Below are 20,688 nucleotides of genomic sequence, written 5' to 3' on the forward strand. Positions count from 1 at the left end.
CAGCGCTTAGTGATCCAAGCCTTGAAGGGATTTGTTACATTTAGATTAGTTAGTTATCAAAATAAGGATTCTAAAATGCCATTATTCAGGTGAACTTTTGGGGCATCGAGACCCTCTTGTGTTTAGCTCACTGAAGCATGCTGATTTTTAGCTATCGGGATCACCTTATGCATCTAGTCATTCTTTATCAGTGGTAAATGTTTAAATGGTAACTACTCTAGCTGGCATGTTAAACTCATTTTGATGAAACTTGTTTGAATGTTTATCTTAACAATATCAAGGCTGAGTTCGTATCTATGTCACATGCATTTATAAAAAAAGGTTGAATCTTCAAGACATCTTACCATCCTAGAGGCCACATTTACGACTCAATCTTGATGCATTTTTTATTTGAATTTTTATTTTGATAATATTAATGCTTTGTTTGAATCTAGGTCAAGTGGGGTTAAAAATTGTCACTAGGTAGTCACTTTAACATTATGTTCACCTTGAGTCGCGGTGAGCGCTTCAGTGCCATCATTGCCCTCATGTTTACAGTGACCCTGATCCCACCATCTTATATGCAATCCAGAGCAATGCCTGAATGAGGTTTCTATGGATGAAGTTTCAGTAAATATCTTAAAACGGTTTTGAGTTGTATTTAAGAACAGCGTAAACTCTATATGTCCATTTACTACATGGATCAGTGATTGTTTGGGGGGAGGGGGTAGGTGTGGGGGGATAAGTCAAAACAACACTTACTCGTTGAATTGCACAAAATAGGTACATGTACAAAATATATAATATAAACGAGAGCACAATTTTTGTACCTTTTATTACTCATACTTAAAATTATGTAAAAAAAACAACTCTAGCACTATCCTAAGACTACAATAATTATTCATTTATCATAATGTTCAGTATTGTTAATCAATACTATTCACTAGTCTTTTAATCATGCCGCATCAACTTACTTCACAAACCTACATGTATGACAGTTTATTAAGGCAAAAGAAAAACGCAGCTTCAAAATATTAAGGCATGTTGAATTTTGTTTAAAACCAGAGATGTGTTTGTCAGAAACACAATGCCCCCTACTGCGCCGCTTTGATTTTTTTAAATTATATCCCTTAAAAAAATATTACTTTCCTTGTACGAATGATCTGTACCTGCCAAATGATAAATAGAAATTATCTCCCTTTAAAGCTTGTTACTGCATTTATTTATTTTTATCTTTGACCTTGAAGGATGACCTGGATCTTTCACCACTCAAAATGTGCAGCTTCATGAGATACGCGTGCATGCCAAATATCAATATCAGGTTGCTATCTTCAATATTGCAAAAGTTATGGGCAATGTTAAAAGTTTTTGGACGGACAGACACACAGACAGACGGACGGACAGTTCAACTGCTATATGCCACCCTACCGGGGGCATGAAAACAACAGGAAATCAAACTAAAAGTGACAAAAAACGGGGTTGGAAACGAAAATATCTATAATATTTATAGAAATGGAACAAACTGCTGTCATTATGGAAATAACAACATATGTCAATAAACATCAAGTATGGTCCCAAATTGGCAAACTTTGTAATTAAAGTGGCCACACTGGTGATTTTTTATCAAGAGCACAATGAATGCAGGTATGACCTTTTTTTACTGAGATTCCATATCATTATGCCTGTCAGACTTGAACTTCAAGAAAGTCTTAACTTGATCTGTTTTGGTTTGAAATGAAACAAAAACTGCAATTACATGTATGTTTTATGATTATAAACAAACTAGAGTAGAAAAAATTAAAATTAAAGATGACACTTCGATACCATACAGAATACATGTAGTCACCATGGTTACATTTCTTCCTACTTTTCACTTGTGGCAGTCACTATCACAGATCACTGTCTTCAACACTAGTCAAAATGTCACATAATAATGTTGCTTTCAAATTTTTTCAGGACAGTTTCATTGGTCGCAATGGTTTGGCATAGATTGGCATCATGGCGTGGGTGAACAGAAATGCAAAAAGACCAATCAGCAAAAACAGCGCACAGCCTGCTATCAACAATGACCGGTATATGACGGAGTAATCATAAATCTGTGAAAAGATAGACAGACAAAATATTTAACATAGTTAAACATCAGTAACAAAACACATTTTTAACCCTCTCCCACTCAGAAGCAAAGTGAAAATGGCTATGTGCAAACAGCATAAAACAAGAACAGACTGCCAGTAACTTGCAGTCTGTTCAGTTTTATGCTGTTTGCTGCTCATCAGTATCTAGGGGTCGGAATTGAAGCCTTTAAAACTTGATTTAAGTAAGAAAGGTCTTTAATTAAATTTAATTTTCTAAGGGACTACAAATGCGTCAAAGTATGTATCTAAGCAGTACAAAGTTAAATCATGGAAAGGAAATTGAGCCAATTAATCTATTATGTCCAATTGTTATTCAGTTTTTTGTAATGAGATGTTGATGCCCTTTAATATCAAAATTGGTCTCTTTCTCTATCAAGAATATCAAGTATACTTAATTTCTAATATGCAGACCTTTGCTTGGGAAGCAGACAACAACAACAAGCGAGGCATGGTATTGTAATGCGCATAGGGGGTTAGAGGGTAAGGTTTAGGGTAAGGGTTAGTGTTAAGGGTCTGGTTAGGGTTAGGATAAGCTTTAACCCATACCTTAACCTGACCCATAACACTAACCCTAACCTAACCATAACACGGTTATCTCCCCTATACCATGCCTCGCTCGTTGTAATTGTCCTCTTCCCCCTTTGCTAAGATTAAATATTGAGTTACAAGCCCTTGTGACCTTCACCACTGACTGAAACAGGATGCTGCGTTCAATAAATGCATATGCCCTCAGTGGATGCTTTGTCAGTATTGATTTTATTGGCCAATTTGATTAAATTCCATAGTAAGTCGATGTCAAGGTGAAAATGATGTCAAGTGTAGCAGGTAGTATTAATGTACGACAAAAAAACATAATTTTGGGTTAACCATGAATATGGACCTTATGAATAAGTCTTACACCAAACGTTGTCAAGGTCAAGGTCAAAAAGGGGTCATGTGATGTGGATATGAAGATTGGGTTTATATGCAGCATTTATGCTAGTATCAAAGTTGTGCAGGAAATATTGATGTTAGAAAAAACATCTTTTCTGGGTTAATCCAAGACTTCTGACCGTCTGAATAAATCCAATAGTAGGTCAAGGTCAAAATACGGTAAGGTGAAGTCGGTGTGTTAAGAGTGTTCATAGATAACATCCATGCAAGTATCATAGCTTTGTAGTTTGGGGTTTTGATGTTAGATGAAATGTGTCATTTCAGGATAACCAAGAGTTCTGACCTTTCAAATAAGTCAATGTCCAAAAGTCAGTAATTGTCAAGGTGAGGTCAAAGTGTTCAACAACATTCAAGTATCAAAGCTTTTTAGGAAGCATTATAAATGATATTCAAAACTTGTCATTTGGGGTTTACCTCTTAATATGGACAAGAAAACACAGACAGGCCAATCACTAGATACCTCCAAGTTCCTGTAAATGCTCCGGGCATACACAATTATTTAACGTTTTTAACCTGTTACCACTTAAATATGTATTATGATGCGTTTGTAGTCCCTTATAAAGTTAAATTTGATTAAAGACCTTTCTTACTAGATTCAAGTTTTAAAGGCTTCATTTCCAACCATAAGTTACTGATGAACACCTAACAGCTTAAACCTGAACAGACGGCGAGTTATTCACAGGCTGTTCTGGTTTTATGCTGTATGCACATAGCAATATTTACTTTGCTTCTGAGTGGGAAAGGGTTAATCATTGTTGAGTATGAAATTGTTATGCTTTGAAAGAATAATGATTAAGTCAGGTCTAATGTATTGCTTTGGCAATGAAGGCTACCATATTGAAATGAGAACTTATTTTACAGGAAAATCTTGCCATAAGTGATAATTGCCATGAAAAGCATGTATTAGCACCTAGGCATTGCTTTTCAATAAGTTGTAAATAACTCTTGTTAGCACCAAGGTGTTGCTTATTCACTGCAAATGTCAATCTGACCTACAATCACTCGATTACTGCAGCTTTATTGCAAGATCCCAGGAACAATCTTACAGAGTTGAATTTACAGCTTACAGGCGTTGGTGTTGTTTAGAATAAGAATTCATTCATTTTCACTTTGCTTCTGAGTGGGAAAGGGTTAATCTTCAAGATCTTATCATTAGGTAAATGTGTACACCTTAATATTTAAAGGATTCTTTTAAGTTTCAAGGCAATGGACCAGTGGTAGCGCATTAAATTTGCTCTCAAAGACCCTATGTTAATGCAATCCCCAAACAAGATCTGTCTACATTAAACTTTTCTCTAATTGACATAGTATTATGGCTCTTCACTCTATTTCTGTTAGCATTTGGTACCATTTACCTTTGTAGATGAAGCTAAGGAGTCTTCCCTAGGCAGGACCAACAGAATAATGCTGAAGAGCAATGCCACTAGTACCATCACTATTCCAATATTCCTGAAACAGTGTGGACATCATGCATACATCAATGGGATTATTATACAATACAAAGTCATGTAAATTTATTCCTTTAAAGGGACTCACTTCATCACAGTTTGTAAACATATCAATTTTTCTAAAAAATGTCATAGATAAATAAAGTAACTTATGCATCAGATTTAAACAAGAAGGCCTAAATGCCATTAAACACACTTAGAACCTAAACTTTAGAATGGCAAAAACAACAAGAATATGATATCATATCTACATGTACTGAAAATAATAGTTCACCCCAACATCCTGCCAAAATCGTGATAGTACGGTAACTTGACATCGTTTAAGGGCAATTCATGTGCATATTATTTTCTGCAAAACAAAACTTGAAAGTGGGCAGTTGAAAGACTGCCATGCTACATGTCAAATACCAATAAACTCCCCTCCCCCCAGCTTCATATGAGATTTTTAATAAAAAAGAAACACTATGGTGGGGGTAACTGTTACCTCAAAGGCATGATTCTAACAAACTACGTAAAGGGCAACCATGGGATGCTAAATATACACATCTTTGCCTTTTTTATTTTGCCATACAAGTCTAAATAAATCAAGTAACCCCTAGGTCATGGTCATTCTCAAATCATTGGTCATTTGAACAAACTTAGTACCACACAAGTTTCTAGACAATTTTACACACAGTCTGCATCAAAAACCTACAGTCTAAGCACAAGTCTATCAAATTCCCATCCAAGTTTCCACGCTTATATTCTGATTAAGCTATATCCGTAAGTTTTAAATCGTTTCAACTTGAACTACACAGTCTTCTTAAGTTTGCTTCTAAGTGCTGATTCAAAAATACAATGTTGAGGAAAATGTCAACCAGGTAATTCTCACAAACCAGTACCAGATTTCAACACATAAATTGAAGTTACTAACACAACTATATCACTTGGATTATTCTAGAAATAATATAATACATGTACCTAGTTATATAAAATTAACTCAATATATGTATGCTATGCAGAAATTCAGTTGAATCAATTTTGCTAGGTTAAGTAAATGTGTAACCTGTCTCTATAGCTTATATGTAATATTTTGAAGTATAACAAAGGTCCTTTGACCTTTATTATGAAAACTTAAAAACAAGAGTAATCAAAATTGAGGAATTAATGTAATAATTTTGAGCGATATCTGTCAAGCCAATACAGAGCACACTAGATTACCAGCTTTTCACTCACTGCTGCCTATCTTGTATATACATTTATATGTATATAAGGCCTCTAATTTTCAAAGATTTTAAATAAAAGGTACACACTTTTGCCTATGGGGTCATTTTAATATGGATAATGCATATTTTGTTTGAATATAATCCCTTAAAGCTTTTCCTTAGAATTTATCTAGAGGAAAATCTTAACCTTTCCTATATGCTAAGCCTAAATGTAGCTGCGCAGTAAACAATTCAACAAACAATTAAGTTTCTAAGAATTATTTAACTCCTGTGAAATCCATGTCAAATGTGTTTATTTACAGCATATTTAACTACCAAAAGCCCATAGTTCAATTCAATCTGCAATAGCATTCACTACTTGCATGATTCACCTATTTCTGGTGAAGTCACATCAAAGGGATGTTCCTCCATTGAAAATTGGAGATACACGTGTTGGGTTTACAATAGTTAGTTCGTTTGCTTCACTTTGCAATTTATATGAAAATGTCTTTTAAGGGGACCAACAGAATATAAAAATGTGTGGACAATGGATTAATGTATAATTATTTTAGATGAAGTAAGCTTTAGAATTGAAGTAGAACATGTTTTTTTCCTCACTTTTTAGTTTTTTGTTTTTCTTTTCAATGGTAGTAATGATAGTAAACTGAGATGTCATCAAAAGAGTCTTGTTCTAATGTAAATAAAATCATCATCATAATATGTCACTGTACCATAAGTCATGTCTAAAAAATTCAACCCATACAGGTAGTTGCAAAAATTCAACTCTCAGCTTTATAACCCAACGGTTTGCTGCCGTTGCAATGCGCCGTCTTTTGTCCAAAGGTGCAGATTTTGATCACTGTCGCAAGGGCTAAGGAACACTGGAGCTGCAAATACTTATCAATGTTTACCTGTATAAATCACAAACTTGCAAATGGTAGCATTAAAGCAAGAAATAATGGCTCTGTAGTTACTTTGTTTTTTGTTTTTGTCCGCTTTGTATTTTGTTTAGTTGCATGCAAAGGATAACATCCGAAGGTTGTAATTCAGCTAAATTTTGTATGTTTTTTAAGTTTATTCATCACTTTTCTTTATTTGTCACAAAAGAGGTCTGATAAGGGATGGGCATTGATCAGCTGCGGAAAACTGTGAACTACTATATGGACTACTGATATGCTATATGTTGGTTGAGTCATGGGCAATTTTCATAAATAAATTACATCTCAAATATTGTATAAATATATAACCATGAATCATTACGAAAATACTTCTTTATATTTTGTCTTTTGATTTCTTGCCTTTTTTCCAAATGTTTTATCATCTGTTTACATCAAAATAATCAAATGTGTTGACTGTGTCAAACTGGCAAATTGAAAGTAAGGTTCTGGTTGAGTCGTGGGTTTTGATAAGCTGTTCCAATTTTAAGAATGTGCATGCTGTAAACATAATTAACAACAAGATGTGTTTGTGAAACACAATGTCCCCCTATATGATGTTTGACCTTGAAGGATGACATTGACCTTGACCCTTCACCACTCAAAATGTGCAGCTCCATGAGATACACATGCATGTCAAATATAAAATTGCTAGCTTCAATATTTCAGAAGTTACATTACATTAGCAATTTTGACCCATATATTTGACCTAGAAGGATGACCTTGACCTTTCACCACTCAAAATGTGCAGCTCCATGAGATACACATGCATGCCAAATATCAAGTTGCTATCTTCAATATTGCAAAAGTATTCATAAAATAAGCGATTTGGGCCACATATATTTGACCTCTGACCTTGAAGGATGACCTTGACCTTTCACCACTCAAAATGTGCAGCTCCATAAGTTACACATGCATGCCAAATATCAAGTTGCTATCTTCAATATTGCAAAAGTATTCATAAAATAAGCGATTTGGGCCACATATATCTGACCTTGAAGGATGACCTTGACCTTTCACCACTCAAAATGTGCAGCTCCATGAGATACACATGCATGCCAAATATCAAGTTGCTATCTTCAATATTGCAAAAGTATTCATAAAATGAGCGATTTTGGCCACATATATTTGACCTCTGACCTTCAAGGATGACCTTGACCTTTCACCACTCAAAACGTGCAGCTTCATGAGATACACATGCATGCCAAATATCAAATTGCTCTATTCAATATAGCAAAAGTTATTGCAAAATGTTAAAGTTGGCGCAAACCAACAAACCGAAAGACCAACCAACCAACAGACCAACCAACAGACCAACCAACAGACCAACAGACAAGGCAAAAACAATATGTCCCCCACTACTATAGTGGGGGACATAAAAACATTGCAGAGGAGGTTACTTTCTTCGGTGATTGCCATAAGCATACAAGACAACAGTAACAAGTTTATCGTGTTTTTCGGCGTAAGCTGTATTAAGCCAGCTTTTCACCCTGACTTGACCTTTGTAAGTATCCAATAATATGCAAATAAAATTTCCCGCGGCTAGGTACGAATGAATACACTTCATTTATTCCATTGGCTGATTTTAGTATAACACCAGAACATTGGAAACATATCCGCGTCTTTGTAACACTGTTTTACTGCATGAAACAATTTTATCTCTAATGAAAAGGCTCAATAGATAGAACAGTTTTACAATCAATTTTCGACATAAATACAGTTTGTGCGTTCACCTTTTATTTTCAGAGAATTACCAGCGCAAAAGCGTTTATACTAAAGGCTATATTCTCATATTTAGTACTTACTTGCATTGCATTTCAACCCGCGAAAGTCAGAGTTTATATACAGTTCATCACCGGGGTTGCGACCTTTTCATTGAAGGACAAAATTGGAATCTATGCTATTTTTGTCTGATGGAGTAAATAGTTCGTTTAGTCGCTTTATCAATATTTTAGGCACAGCTGTTGCCTTGGTCGAGTACAGTTGGCGTAAACAAGCCGTCGTTTCAGCAGCAGAATTGTTACCTAACTTTAATGCATTGCATTCCAATCCGCAAGGTATCAAGGTCAGTTTGCGGTCAGTTGCAGAAATCTTTATATAAACGCCGTCTCGTAAACTTTGTGCACTTGAAGTCTGTTTTGATCAGAAAGATACTAAATAAAGATATTCGGCAATATTATTGTGGTATGCCAATCATCGATTTTTAATATGTTTTCAACATTTGCATGATAAGGACCAATTTTGATAAAATTAATTAGAAATATTTATCCATTTTGACCAGTTTATTAAGCATGAGCACAATAATTTACTATACTATAATTATGCAATTAAATAAGATTCGAGTATTGCCGGCTGACCTATATGCACTCGTTTATTTTCATGTTTCTTGTGTTTTTCTATTCTGTAAATATAGACATCTGAGTAAAAATATCACATAAAGCAAAATAAGCCACGAAATCTGGCGCAACACCCCGTAATTGATTTGCTTGTGATGTAGCTAAGAACTGCGCAGAAAAAAGGCATCCGCTACTTTTGATCTCATAGAGATAACTTTTGATCGTTCATAAACATCGACCACAATCAACGCCGTATATCTTTTTTAAAGATATTTCTTGTTTTCAATAAATTATAATCCACTTCGTGTTTTTTTAAGTAAACAACTTTATTGTATGTAGCAGTCACATTCAATAGATTTATAACCAATTATATTATCAATTGCTTTATATGCTGCCATCATCATGTCAAAGGTATGCCGCTTCAGGTTCTACATTCTGACTGTTTTTTCTGAAAAATATAATTAAGCACAACATTTATTTTTAATTGATAAAAAGTTTCCTCTCTTTTCAAATGTTATCAATTAAAGAACCATTAAAAACACTTACTAAAGTGTTACCTAGGAAGATGATAGTGTATTTTCAGAAAATGCTGTGCGCATGCGCAGTCTGCAATTTGTTAACAAGAGGGCCAAGATGGCCCTATTCGCTCACCTGAGAGGAGTCGGTTCATTCAATCTTAACCAAAGGTCAAACTTGACCTAGATATTGTCCAGACAAACATCCTGGTCAAGTTTCATCATTATTGAACCAAAACTCTGGCATATGGAGTGTTTTTGTTTTTGTAAGATTTGACCTGGTGACCTATATTTTGAGTTGACCCCCCCTTACCAAATATCAAACTTTGCTCACAAAAATAAATATTATGACCAAGATTCATAAAATCTGAAACAAAATTGTGACCGCTAGAGTGTTTACAAGGAGTTGTATAATATAATGAAAATTTGGACAATCTAAGGGCAATAATTATGGCATTAATTATGTGATATTTATAAAACCAATCTTTGTACCAAGTTTCATGATGATTCGGCAAAAATGTGATTTCTAGGGTGTTCACAAGCTTTTTTTACTGTATAAATATACGAAAACTGCCCCCCCCCCTGAGAGCCATGTTATTCAACTGACGGGAACCATTTTCGAACTCAACTCTCATATCAAGGAAACAAATGTTCTGACCAAATTTCATGAAAATTGGGCCAAAAATGTGACTTCACGAGTGTTTACATGTTTCACTATATACATATAGAGAAAAATGCCCCGTCCCACTGGCGGCCATGTTTTTTCACCAATCTGGACCATTTTCGAACTCGTCCGAGATATCAATAAAACCAATGTTTTGACCAACTTTCATGATGATTGAGCAAAAATTGTGACTTCTAGAGTGTTTACAAGGTTTCTCTATAGCCAAATAAGGAAAACTGCCCCCCCCCCTGGCAGCCATGTTTTCAACAGATCGGAACCATTTTTGAACTCAACTCTCATATCAAGGAAACAAATGTTCTGACCAAATTTCATGAAAATTGGGCCAAAATGTGACTTCTAGAGTGTTCACATGTTTTCACTATATACATATAGAGAAAAATGCCCCGCCCACTGGCGGCCATGTTTTTTCACTGATCTGGACCATGTTCGAACTCGTCCGTGATATCAATAAAACCAATGTTTTGACCAACTTTCATGATGATTTGGCAAAAATTGTGACTTCTAGAGTGTTTACAAGGTTTCTCTATAGCCAAATAAGGAAAACTGCCCGCCCACTGGCGGCCATGTTTTTCAATGGACCGGAACCACTTTTGAACTTGACCAACATATTATTAAGGCAAACACTTTAACAAAGTTACATGAAGATTGGGCATGAAATGTGACTTCTATAGTGTTTACAAGGTTTTTCTTTTTTTCGACCTAGTGACCTAGTTTTTGACCCAGCATGACCCAGTTTCAAACTTAATAGCGATATCATTGGGACAAATCTTCTGACCACGTTTCATGAAGATCCGACATTAAATGTGGCCTCTTGAGTGTTTACAAACCAAATGTGGATGACAGACGGACCCTTGTCAAAAAAGTGAGCAAAATCCGGTTATAACCCAGTTTTAAACTGGGTTTAACCCTGCGGTATTGGCACCGAGCTAAAAGCGAGTCTTTTAAACACACTTTTTGCTTACCAACTTGGTTTTATCTGAGTTGAATCTTGGTTTAACTCGCTTAAAGCCAACATAGTGTTTTTTTTAACCGTCTTAAGTGGGTTTAAAGTGAGTTTTTTTCAGGCATCTGTGTTAAACTCTGCGGTATTTGCACTGTGCTAAAAGCGGGTTTTTCAGACACGCTTTTAGCTTACCGACTGGGTTTTTTAGCTTACCGACTTGGTTTTTTCTGAGTTAAATCTTGGTTTTACTCGCTTTAAACCAACATAGTGGGTTTTTTAACCATCTTAAGTGGGTTTAAAGTGAGTATGATTTTCTACAAGTTGGTTTTTTGAGGTTTTTTAAACATGCTTAGACCAACTTCTATCTGTGAAGTTGGTTTTAAGTGGGTAAAAAGTGTGTTTTTTATGTGAGCTATAAGCAGGCTAAACACGGTTTTTAAGTGAGCGAAAAGTGAGCTGAAAGCACGCCTTTGTTAGTTTTTTTCACAGTGAAAACATGCTTTTAACTCGCTTTAAACCTAGTTATTAACAGTATTTTATCTGTGAAAAAACAAAAGAAATTTGTGGGTTTGGCTAAGTTGATTTTTGTGGGTTTTAACAGTGTTTTAGTGAGTTTTTTTAAGAAAGTAGGTTTTTTGTGAGCCTTTTGTGGGATTTTGCAGTGTGAAAAAAAATAATTTTGGACTGATATGTTCTAGAAAAAATAGTTTTTGTGAAGCAATTACAACAGTTCATTATAAGCCCCATGTGGTTAAAAGGGAAAAAAACACAATGTGTACGAAAATTATGTTTATATGACAAAAATAGTACACCGCAAATTAATACAAACAGATTATTTTTACAATACATTATAAAATAATAGACATTTATGGAAGATTTTAAAGCAAAAGGTTGACCGCAATGGACCACTGCGGGTGGAGTATTTAGACCGCAGCTGCTGCAGAGACCTGGATCTCAGCTGTTGGAGGTACCTGAACCGCAGTGGAATGAGGAACCTGGATTTCAGCTTATGGAGGGACCTTGACGGCATACGGTGTTGGGACCTGCACAGCAGCTACTGGAGAGACCTTGACTGCTAGGGGACCTGGAAAGCAGCCAGTGCAGGGAATTAGACCTGATCTTGGCGGGTGGAGGGACCTGGAAAGCAGCTGGTAGAGACCTGGAAAGCGGGCCCTGGAGCGACACGTAGTTGTACCATTGATGCTGCTTGTGTCCTTCTCCTCTTGAGCATCTCTTATGCCAGTTGATCTGCAAAGGATTAATACCATATCACTTTCAAAAGGGCAAGGCATTCTTCAAACATGTTGATTGGTTATGTTTTCATTCCACTTAACTATGAAATATTGCTGTTATGGTAATCTTTTTGCTTTAATAATAATAAATTTAAGTTATTTGCTTGTTGTTTTTGTTTGTTTATTTTTGAAATTTTAATCCCGTGATCACATGTGACTAAGCACTTTTCATCAATTATTAAAAGAAATTGCGTTTGGTAGAAAATGCAGTTTGAAAATGTACCAAGATGCGTGGTCTCATTTGGCTGTGTGGTCTGGTGGCATTGTAAATGCAATAACCTGTATAGTTTACCTCTCAACAAATCGAGCTTTCTTGGTCAAGGACAGGGCGAGGTTTTCCCACTGTTGTTCCCCTCAAGTTTGCCAGCTTGTGCAGGGTAAAAACCAGGTTTAAAAGTCCATACATCAGGCAGGCGATGATGCACATTCTTTCCAAAGGATCTTCCCATTGATGTCAATTTTGCCTTGTGGCAAGAGTTTAACCTTCAAAATTAAAATATATAAGTTCTAATTAAGTATGAGGGAAAGAAATCCGTTCAGTAATAACCAGAAATAGATATAAATAAAATTTTAGATGACAATAACCAGGAAACACAACCATAATTATTCACTGTACACAACATTTACACTTTTTCATGTGTAAGTTTATCTATTTTTGCTTCAAAATGTGTTGTTTATCCTTTAAATTGCAATACAATAACTTATCCATTTACATTTCCCAGTGACAATACATAAATATGATAATGATCATAATTAATTCAATAAACAAAATAAAAAAAGGGGTGAAGAAATGACAATACAAACCTGTTAAAACTGTTCTTCAGTATTCCAAAAACAACAACAGGCAGTTCAACCTCCTTTCCAACCAACTTATTATTGATTTCCACATTGCAGTAAAAAACACATTGTTTTCATCACACAATACTTCATGCTGACAGAATTTCAAGACATTTTACACTACCATTATAAGTCTTTCACTTCATTATATTAATGTTGCTGAATTAAATTTAGCTCAATATTCAATTGCTGACACCAGCTTATTTTTCAAAAGTTGTTGTTTTCAAAAAGATAACTTCCTCAGTGCAATAGCCAATCAAAAGCCTTATATCTTATTCCACACAGCCTTATCTCTAGGCAAACCCCATCAGTAGCCTTATCTACCCCTAGATAATCAGTACCCTGTTTAGCTCTGAATGCCTGACAGATTGTTATCTGTTTATTGTTAGTGGTGTGAAATAAGGGTGTTTTTAGGTATTGTCTTGTTATTTTGTTGACAGTTTATGTAACACAGGTCATGTTTGGCATTTTATTATTTAATTGCAAATTAAGAAAATGGATATGATGGTATCATATGCAAATATCAAAATCTTGCATAACTTATGTACAAAAATAAATAGATTATTTCCAAAATAATGTTTCCAATACCATAATTATTTAAATATGCAGTTTTAAAAAAATATAAACAATCATATGAGATTGTTTAAAAAAAATAAAAAATTAAGACATAAAACAATCATAAGATATTGTTTATAATAAAAACAAACATAAAGAAAAAATTCAAAGTGAAACACAAACTCTTTCATTTTCATGTATAAAACTAAGCTTGACCATTGTTATAGTTTTTGTCAGTGATACTTGTTGTCCATCTGTGAACCTGTGATAATCTGAAAGAGCCATTTTCATCCAATATTCCCTAAAAATTATGGGGAGCACACAAATGTACAATAGGGACAATGGCAAACAAGCTGTAAAAAAAGCCCCTTTACAATTGACTTGTTTTATTTATGGCTATAAACATTAAACAAAGACCCAGTTGAAGAATTATTGTTTCATTGATGAGTTATATTAATAAACAAAAGACCAACTTGTTGAAAAGTGTGTTAAAGTGAGTCTTTAAGCCTCGTTGCAGCTCTCAACTTATTTACAAAAAGACCAAGTTAAACTCGCTTAAACCCACTTCTGTTTAAAAAAAGACCAACTTCTGTTGTAAAAGACTCGCTTATAAAACAAAAAGACACACTTAAACACACATAAACCAACTCATAAATAAAAAGGCTCACTTTTGACACACAAAAAACCGACTTCTTACAGAAAAAAACTCGCTTAAACACACATCTTCTTAAAATAACCAACTTTAAACTCAGTTAAGCACAGTTTAGCGCACATAAAACTCACTTTTATTAGCAAAAACCAACTTCCGCTAAGAAAAACTCAGAAAAAACACAGTTTTATGTTGGTTTAAGTGTGTTTTGGTATGAAAGTGGGTTATTTTTTGACAAGGGGACGGAGGACGGACGGAAGACAGACAAAGACCTGTCACAAAAGCTCACCTGAGCAATCAGGTGAGCTAAAAATTTTAACAGACGCTGTTACATGGAAAATACTCACAAAAAGGGGCTTGTTTTACTTAGAAACAATATATGGGTAGAAATAGTGTTTATGTTTGAAAAGAAGGCATGTGGCAATGGTAAATTGCAATAATTACCTGTTTTTGTCGCATTTTCGGCCTGTAAAACAAACGCAAACTATGTCAAACTTTATACCTAAACGAACTGCAGCCTGTACGAACGTTCTATCATGTCATTTCACGCAATCTCTATAACCACGACCCAACAAGAACCCACGACTCAACCAGAACCTACCATACTTGTAATTTATTGACATTTTAAATATTGTTTTATCGTGTAAGTACCTGTCATCGAACAGCACCTATTAGGGGGACGTTTTGTTTTGATTCTGTATGCACATGTGCAAAAATGCTCATTACGTCACATTGATAAACAAATGGTCGCACATAAAGTGCATGACCTACTTGCCTACTTAGCTTGAAACAAATGCGCCAAAAACAGGTTAAAGGCATGCATTTATTGTTATTTACACGGTTGTATGTGTTTTTTGCTATTACTTTTTGTATGCATTTATCAAATCGTGCATTTACACACCAAAAGCATATTTCCGTTTGCAATTTTGATTGCAGCAGACGCAGATTTTTTCGCCGAGTCCGGGTCACGTGATAGTCATGTGACTTTGTATATGCTAGAGTAGTATTTATGAAGTGTCGGGTAATAGGTCATGTTTACATCGGCTGCCATTTTGTTTTGTCTGCTAGAGGTGACAATAACCAGGGAATCATTGTTATAAATTCTTGAAGGATATTTGCTGGAAAACTTTACAGATAAGTTATTAAATGATTAAACTGTTAGTCATTTGTTAAAACATAATGTTTTTGTCATTTCAAGTGTTTCAATTTTAACGTATCCTCTAAGGACCAAATTCCGTGGGGGTAAGAATTGATTTTTAAAAAGAAGTGAAAGTAAACAAACACAATACAAAATTTTGTACACACCTTGATGGAAAAATCCTCTATTTACATTTACCAAACCGAATTTGGCAAATATGTGCTTAAATAAATAAGATTCGGCTTCGTAAAGTAGCCCTGGTCGAAGCTGTCTGCCATTTTTTAGAGAGGACCTAATTCCGGTGACGTCATTCAAAGGGAAATTACTCAAACTTATGGTGTAGTTAGGTCAAGCAACTGCTATTTGTTAGTTTGTCTGTATTTTTTTTTTAACTTGGAAATATTCTTTAATTTTTTTTATAACAGTCAAAATATATAAACTTATTTACAATAAGTTTATGCATTTGTATTTTTATTCGTTTTTTCTTCCTTATCACCACACAAACAGAGTAAAGTGTCACCCCTCCTTAGAGCTCCAACTTATAAATATTCTTTTAAAATAACTCTTTTAACATTCAAACACATAAATAGGTTAACTTATTTACAATTCATATGTGCCAGCAGTTTATTCTTCATGATCTTCACATTCAGCAATTAATTGCATATAATTGAAAAAATATGAAAAAGTAGTCTAAGGGATACAACCAGCAACCTAATAGAAAAAATAGGTTGGTCTAATTGAAAAAACGAAAACTTCCGGTCTACTTCTACGAGTCAACTCCAGCCAACAATGCAAACGGACTGTGACTGACTGTCACATGTTTAAAAGCGAGTTTGGGACCAAATAAAGGGGTTTAAAGGGGGCCATGAATTAGGAATAGTAGAAAACATTCAAATTAAGGTGTGAGAAACATTATACACGAGTGTTACCTGTTTTGGTCTCATTTCGAGCGTCTTTTTGTAGGTGACAGTTGCGTTGGCATCTGTCAATATTTACCGAACTGCGCGTGCGTGAGGTCATCTTAACTCTCGTGATACGAGACAAAAACAAATGTCACCGGAATTCAGACCCCCACGGAATTTGGGCCTTCGAGGATAATTTAAGGTAATTTCTTAGGTGTTTGATAACTGGTTCGTCCACCATAATTTCTTTTGAAGGCACATTGTTTAGCTATGTTCAGCCCGTTGCGTTGTGCAGGAATTGTGACCATTTAATCATTTGTTTATATTCATAGTATGTATAGAGTAGAGAGTACTTTTCATCCAAAAGGTCCTTGGGGGAAACAAGCATTGACAAAGTCAAAGTTTTGTATTTTTAAACCACGACATTATGAAATAAATACTCACGAGATGGCCCCTGTTGAACGTGAAAATACGATGCATAGAAAGAGCGCTAATGTCCATACCAAAATTATCATAAAGAGGCCTATGCCTACTCCCATTACTGTGTTCTCGACCATTTTTTTGAATTTTATGTGCAAGTCAAGACATCAAGTTGATAATGTACACAAATCGCCTAACTCGCAAAAATACAGAGCTTTCCATTGGCCCTGTGTAATTTTGATGTCCAATCGAATGCTCAATTACAAGTCGAGGTTTTAAACTAAACCACACAGTTCAGATTATAGGTTATAAACTACTACTAATAATTTAACATGTTCATAGGAAAATATGCATCCAACTAAAGATATATTTATTACCAGCAATATGTATAAGGAGAACAACTATCGACAGTTGTTTCACGGCTATTCTATAAGTATGTTAAAATAAATCATCATCAATACTAAAAAAACAATAGGTAGAGTGTAATCATTAAGATATGGCATGGTATAATGCAATCGCCCATCGACTTAGATTGAGACCTTGAACTTGATAATTAGGATTTGACAGCTCAGAAAAAAGTTTTTTAAAAGTGGTTTTTAATTCATACAATTGAAGGAAAGACCCGTGAGTGTCAAAACATTTTACACACTACATTGATTTGTCACTGTACATATATGGTCCTCTAATCACTTGCATTGATGAAATTAACGTCATTATTAATAATTAAAAAAAAACATCTCAACATTTTGAACACGTTAACATAACAGTATTGTATGATGATAACTAGTTCTGGTGGAATAGCTCTGGTTAAAAATTAATTATTAATGTACAGATAAAGGAGATTTTAAACTCTAAGCTTTTTAGCCAAAAAGCATTTAAAATGGGTCTTTATGACCGGTGCTCATAATTGTTTTATCATTGGACTTTATTATACTCAAACCGGGTTGACTCGCAGTATTTCATTAGCACCCTCTAGATTGTATTTATAAACAAACCTGTGTGACCTACTTGTCCAATTTGACAGAAAATATCTCGCTACAAGTTGGAATCAATTTTTGGTAATTAAATTTCATAAAACTCGGACTTCAACAATTTTTGAATTTGTATAGTTCAGTTAATTGTCGTAACAAAGAAATACTACAGTGCTTAAAAATAACTGTGCTATTTATTTTATTTGATGTCTTAAATTCCATATATTTAAATTGTTTTATACGTTATTGATTGTTATTTCAAATGATGTGTCAGATCTTTGATTATTAATGTTAAATTTAATATTGGTGCTGTTTAACCTATTTACCGCAAATCTACCAGGCAAAAAAATAAACAAAAATGGCGGACAGTGGTGTTGGATGTGTGTCTTCAGCAGTTAATTTTGGAGGATTTTCGTTATAAAAAGGCAATTGTCCAATAAAGTTAAGTTGAATATAATTGCCCTTTTAATCGTTTATCTGATATATGAAGATGGTTTCTAGACGCAAGTGAATATTCCTGAAGTACCGCAAGTCAACCATGTTGCAGTATACAAAAATAACTTTGATAAATGTTATTATTTACAAAAATTTTAGTTAAAAGTTTTATGGGCCCGTGTTGTGGTGATAAATTTGTTAATGGAATCAATTTTTATAACCGAAATTTGCGGAAATTGAAAGGGGCATGTTGAAACATATTTCGTTGCAAAATGTTATATCTATGAATACAAATATTTTTAAAAAATGCATCTGGTATGAATGTTTCATGAATGAACTTTTTTTCCACAATGAGTAGTGGGATTTCTGCTGTCACTCGCAATTGTAAGCAATACTACACTATTGTAATAATTGCAACAGTTTTCAAAGGACGCTGTTATGTCGCGGTACTATTTATGGTACTTATTTGAGCAGCCCCTTTTAATTGAGCAGATTAAGTGAGTGCAAATGTTGTCCAAGGGTATATTTGTTATCAGATAACTAATAAGCTTATTGTTGCAGTCTTTATAGTGTTGCCTAGTTTTATCTCCTAAACGCATCTGTGTTTTGGCTTGTTAAGGCACAAACACTCTCAAATTAAAATCCTACATAACCTTATCAATTTGTTATGTTCTGTTTAGTTGCTATTTTATAAAAAAAAATTGCGACAGGTGAAGTTTCAATTCTTAATAACAAAGCAAATAGCATAAAAGAGCTGATTGAAACAAGTTTAACTTTAACTCACAAACAACACTGACCTTTAAAAAGTAAGAAAGGAGTCTATCTATCTTCGGATACTGTTGAATTCCCCTTTTGGGTATTAGAGTCAAATTGAGTCTTTATTTTTTATATCCTTTATAATACAGTACATAGTCATGATGCATTTATAATAGGCAGAAAGCTGTTCTGTCAACAAGCACAATTTCTTAATTGGCATGAGGATTTACCTAGGCTACAATGTATCTGCAAGTAAAATGTCATACTGACAATGGTGGCTTTACAAAACAAATACCTTAGGACAATGATCCATATATACATGTACCAACAAAGTCCACACATTTTTTATTTAAATCTAAATAATGATATCAGACTAGGGTAATTCATCTGATTGATCCTTTATGTTAAAATAGCCAATAAACACATTTTAGCTGGGTGAGTATTCGCAAAAATATTGACACCTGTAAATGGAACAAAAGAGGGTGGGACATCAGTATTTCAAATGCATGGGGCATAACAATGGAAGAGGTGTCACATATTTTAAAGTGTGTACTTAAAATGACAGATGGTGCCCCATTCCATTCTAATTTAGCAAAATCTTAAATGAATTTAACTTTCTCAATTTCAGACTCTGTATCGGAAAAAAGTATTTGGTTTGAGCTGATGAAAAGTTTTCTGTATTTAAGCATAAACAAAATGTAACCCTAATATTAAAGTGATATTATGGGCATTTTTCACTGTTGAATTGAGCTGAAAAGAATTAACAGGTCAAAAGAGTCAGTTAAAATGTGGTTACTGACCAATTATCTGCGACTCATCTTGCTACCAGTTGTTCCAGTTGTTTATTAAAAATATATTTTATATACAATATTTTACATGACTCACCTAATCCTCTAAGCCAAAATGATCCGTTGAACACAATTGTGTCTTTGTGTCGTATGAACGAATCTGCACAAAAACTAAATTTAGGTTCACATCGTACATGGATGATCAGTTGTCAAACGAAAGTACGGTTGTTATTCAAATGCATTAATTTTCTCTTTCCGGGATATTTTTTTAGTGTGTTGATGCTGCATTAACAAATATAAGTGTATATGAAGCAAAAACACCAAAAATAAGCAACGGGTGCCAGTGCTCCAGCTAGGATTTGAAAAGGGCAGGGGGGCATTTTTGTCAAAAGGGCACTTTCGACGCGCAGTATTTTGTCAAAAGGGCACTTTCAACGCGCAGTATTTTGTCAAAAGGGCACGTTCGAGCGCGCGTTTTTTTCTTGAATGCTTTCTGTTGCATGTTAATTTATATGTTATTTATAATTGTTAGAATATATTATTCCCATTATTATTAAACCATTCAAATTTAATGTCTACAATGAGGATTTAAGTAATTACAATGAATTATCATATGACATAGATTTCAACAGTTGTTGAAACCAGGAGTCAAATGACCCTGTGATTGAAATTTTCAGGGGTCAAATGAATTTTTCAGGGGTCAAAATACTGAAATCTATATATTTTGTTTATATATATTAGTTGATTGCTCTACAAAAATTGTGTTGTATACCTTTTAGTATATCTTGCTTAAATAAAAACCTACTTTTTGTATAATAAAACATACATTTTATTTAAGTTTCATGGTAACAT

The 20,688-nt window shown here is 34.3% G+C and overlaps 2 protein-coding genes and 2 long non-coding RNA genes across 13 annotated transcripts in view; 1 reads left to right on the top strand and 3 right to left on the bottom strand.

The window, feature by feature from the left end:
- The window catches only part of LOC127879673 (transmembrane protein 218-like), a 30,352-nt gene extending 13,246 nt beyond the window's left edge, over window positions 1-17,106 (bottom strand). Inside the window, exons 1-3 of one of the 3 annotated variants that reach the window (XM_052426663.1) lie at window positions 16,911-17,103; window positions 4,403-4,496; window positions 798-2,075 (exon numbers count right to left, since the gene is read on the bottom strand). In XM_052426663.1, coding sequence (XP_052282623.1) covers window positions 1,932-2,075; window positions 4,403-4,496; window positions 16,911-17,023 — 351 coding nt within the window. In that variant the 5' untranslated portion in view covers window positions 17,024-17,103 and the 3' untranslated portion in view covers window positions 798-1,931. Of the gene's footprint in view, window positions 1-797; window positions 2,076-4,402; window positions 4,497-16,910 lie in introns of those variants that run through there. The other 2 variants (XM_052426664.1, XM_052426665.1) reach the window with 2 other exon arrangements.
- LOC127879675 (uncharacterized) lies at window positions 9,304-16,473 on the bottom strand. The gene is made up of 3 exons (XR_008049202.1): window positions 15,732-16,473; window positions 14,871-14,892; window positions 9,304-9,398 (listed from the first exon to the last, which is right to left on the bottom strand). It is a non-coding gene; the product is annotated as an uncharacterized LOC127879675 (long non-coding RNA).
- Window positions 11,004-13,800, bottom strand: LOC127879674 (uncharacterized). Its single transcript, XR_008049201.1, has 3 exons — window positions 13,190-13,800; window positions 12,678-12,868; window positions 11,004-12,341 (listed from the first exon to the last, which is right to left on the bottom strand). It is a non-coding gene; the product is annotated as an uncharacterized LOC127879674 (long non-coding RNA).
- The window catches only part of LOC127879669 (FHF complex subunit HOOK interacting protein 1B-like), a 60,439-nt gene continuing 56,279 nt past the window's right edge, over window positions 16,529-20,688 (top strand). For 7 of the 8 annotated variants that reach the window (XM_052426642.1, XM_052426644.1, XM_052426650.1 and 4 more), the window contains exon 1: window positions 17,403-17,510. The gene's annotated coding sequence lies outside the window, so the exon portion shown is untranslated. Of the gene's footprint in view, window positions 16,669-17,402; window positions 17,511-20,688 lie in introns of those variants that run through there. The other variant, XM_052426643.1, reaches the window with a different exon arrangement.

This window comes from Dreissena polymorpha, chromosome 4 (assembly GCF_020536995.1).
Source record: "Dreissena polymorpha isolate Duluth1 chromosome 4, UMN_Dpol_1.0, whole genome shotgun sequence".
Classification (NCBI taxonomy): Eukaryota; Metazoa; Mollusca; class Bivalvia; order Myida; family Dreissenidae; genus Dreissena; species Dreissena polymorpha.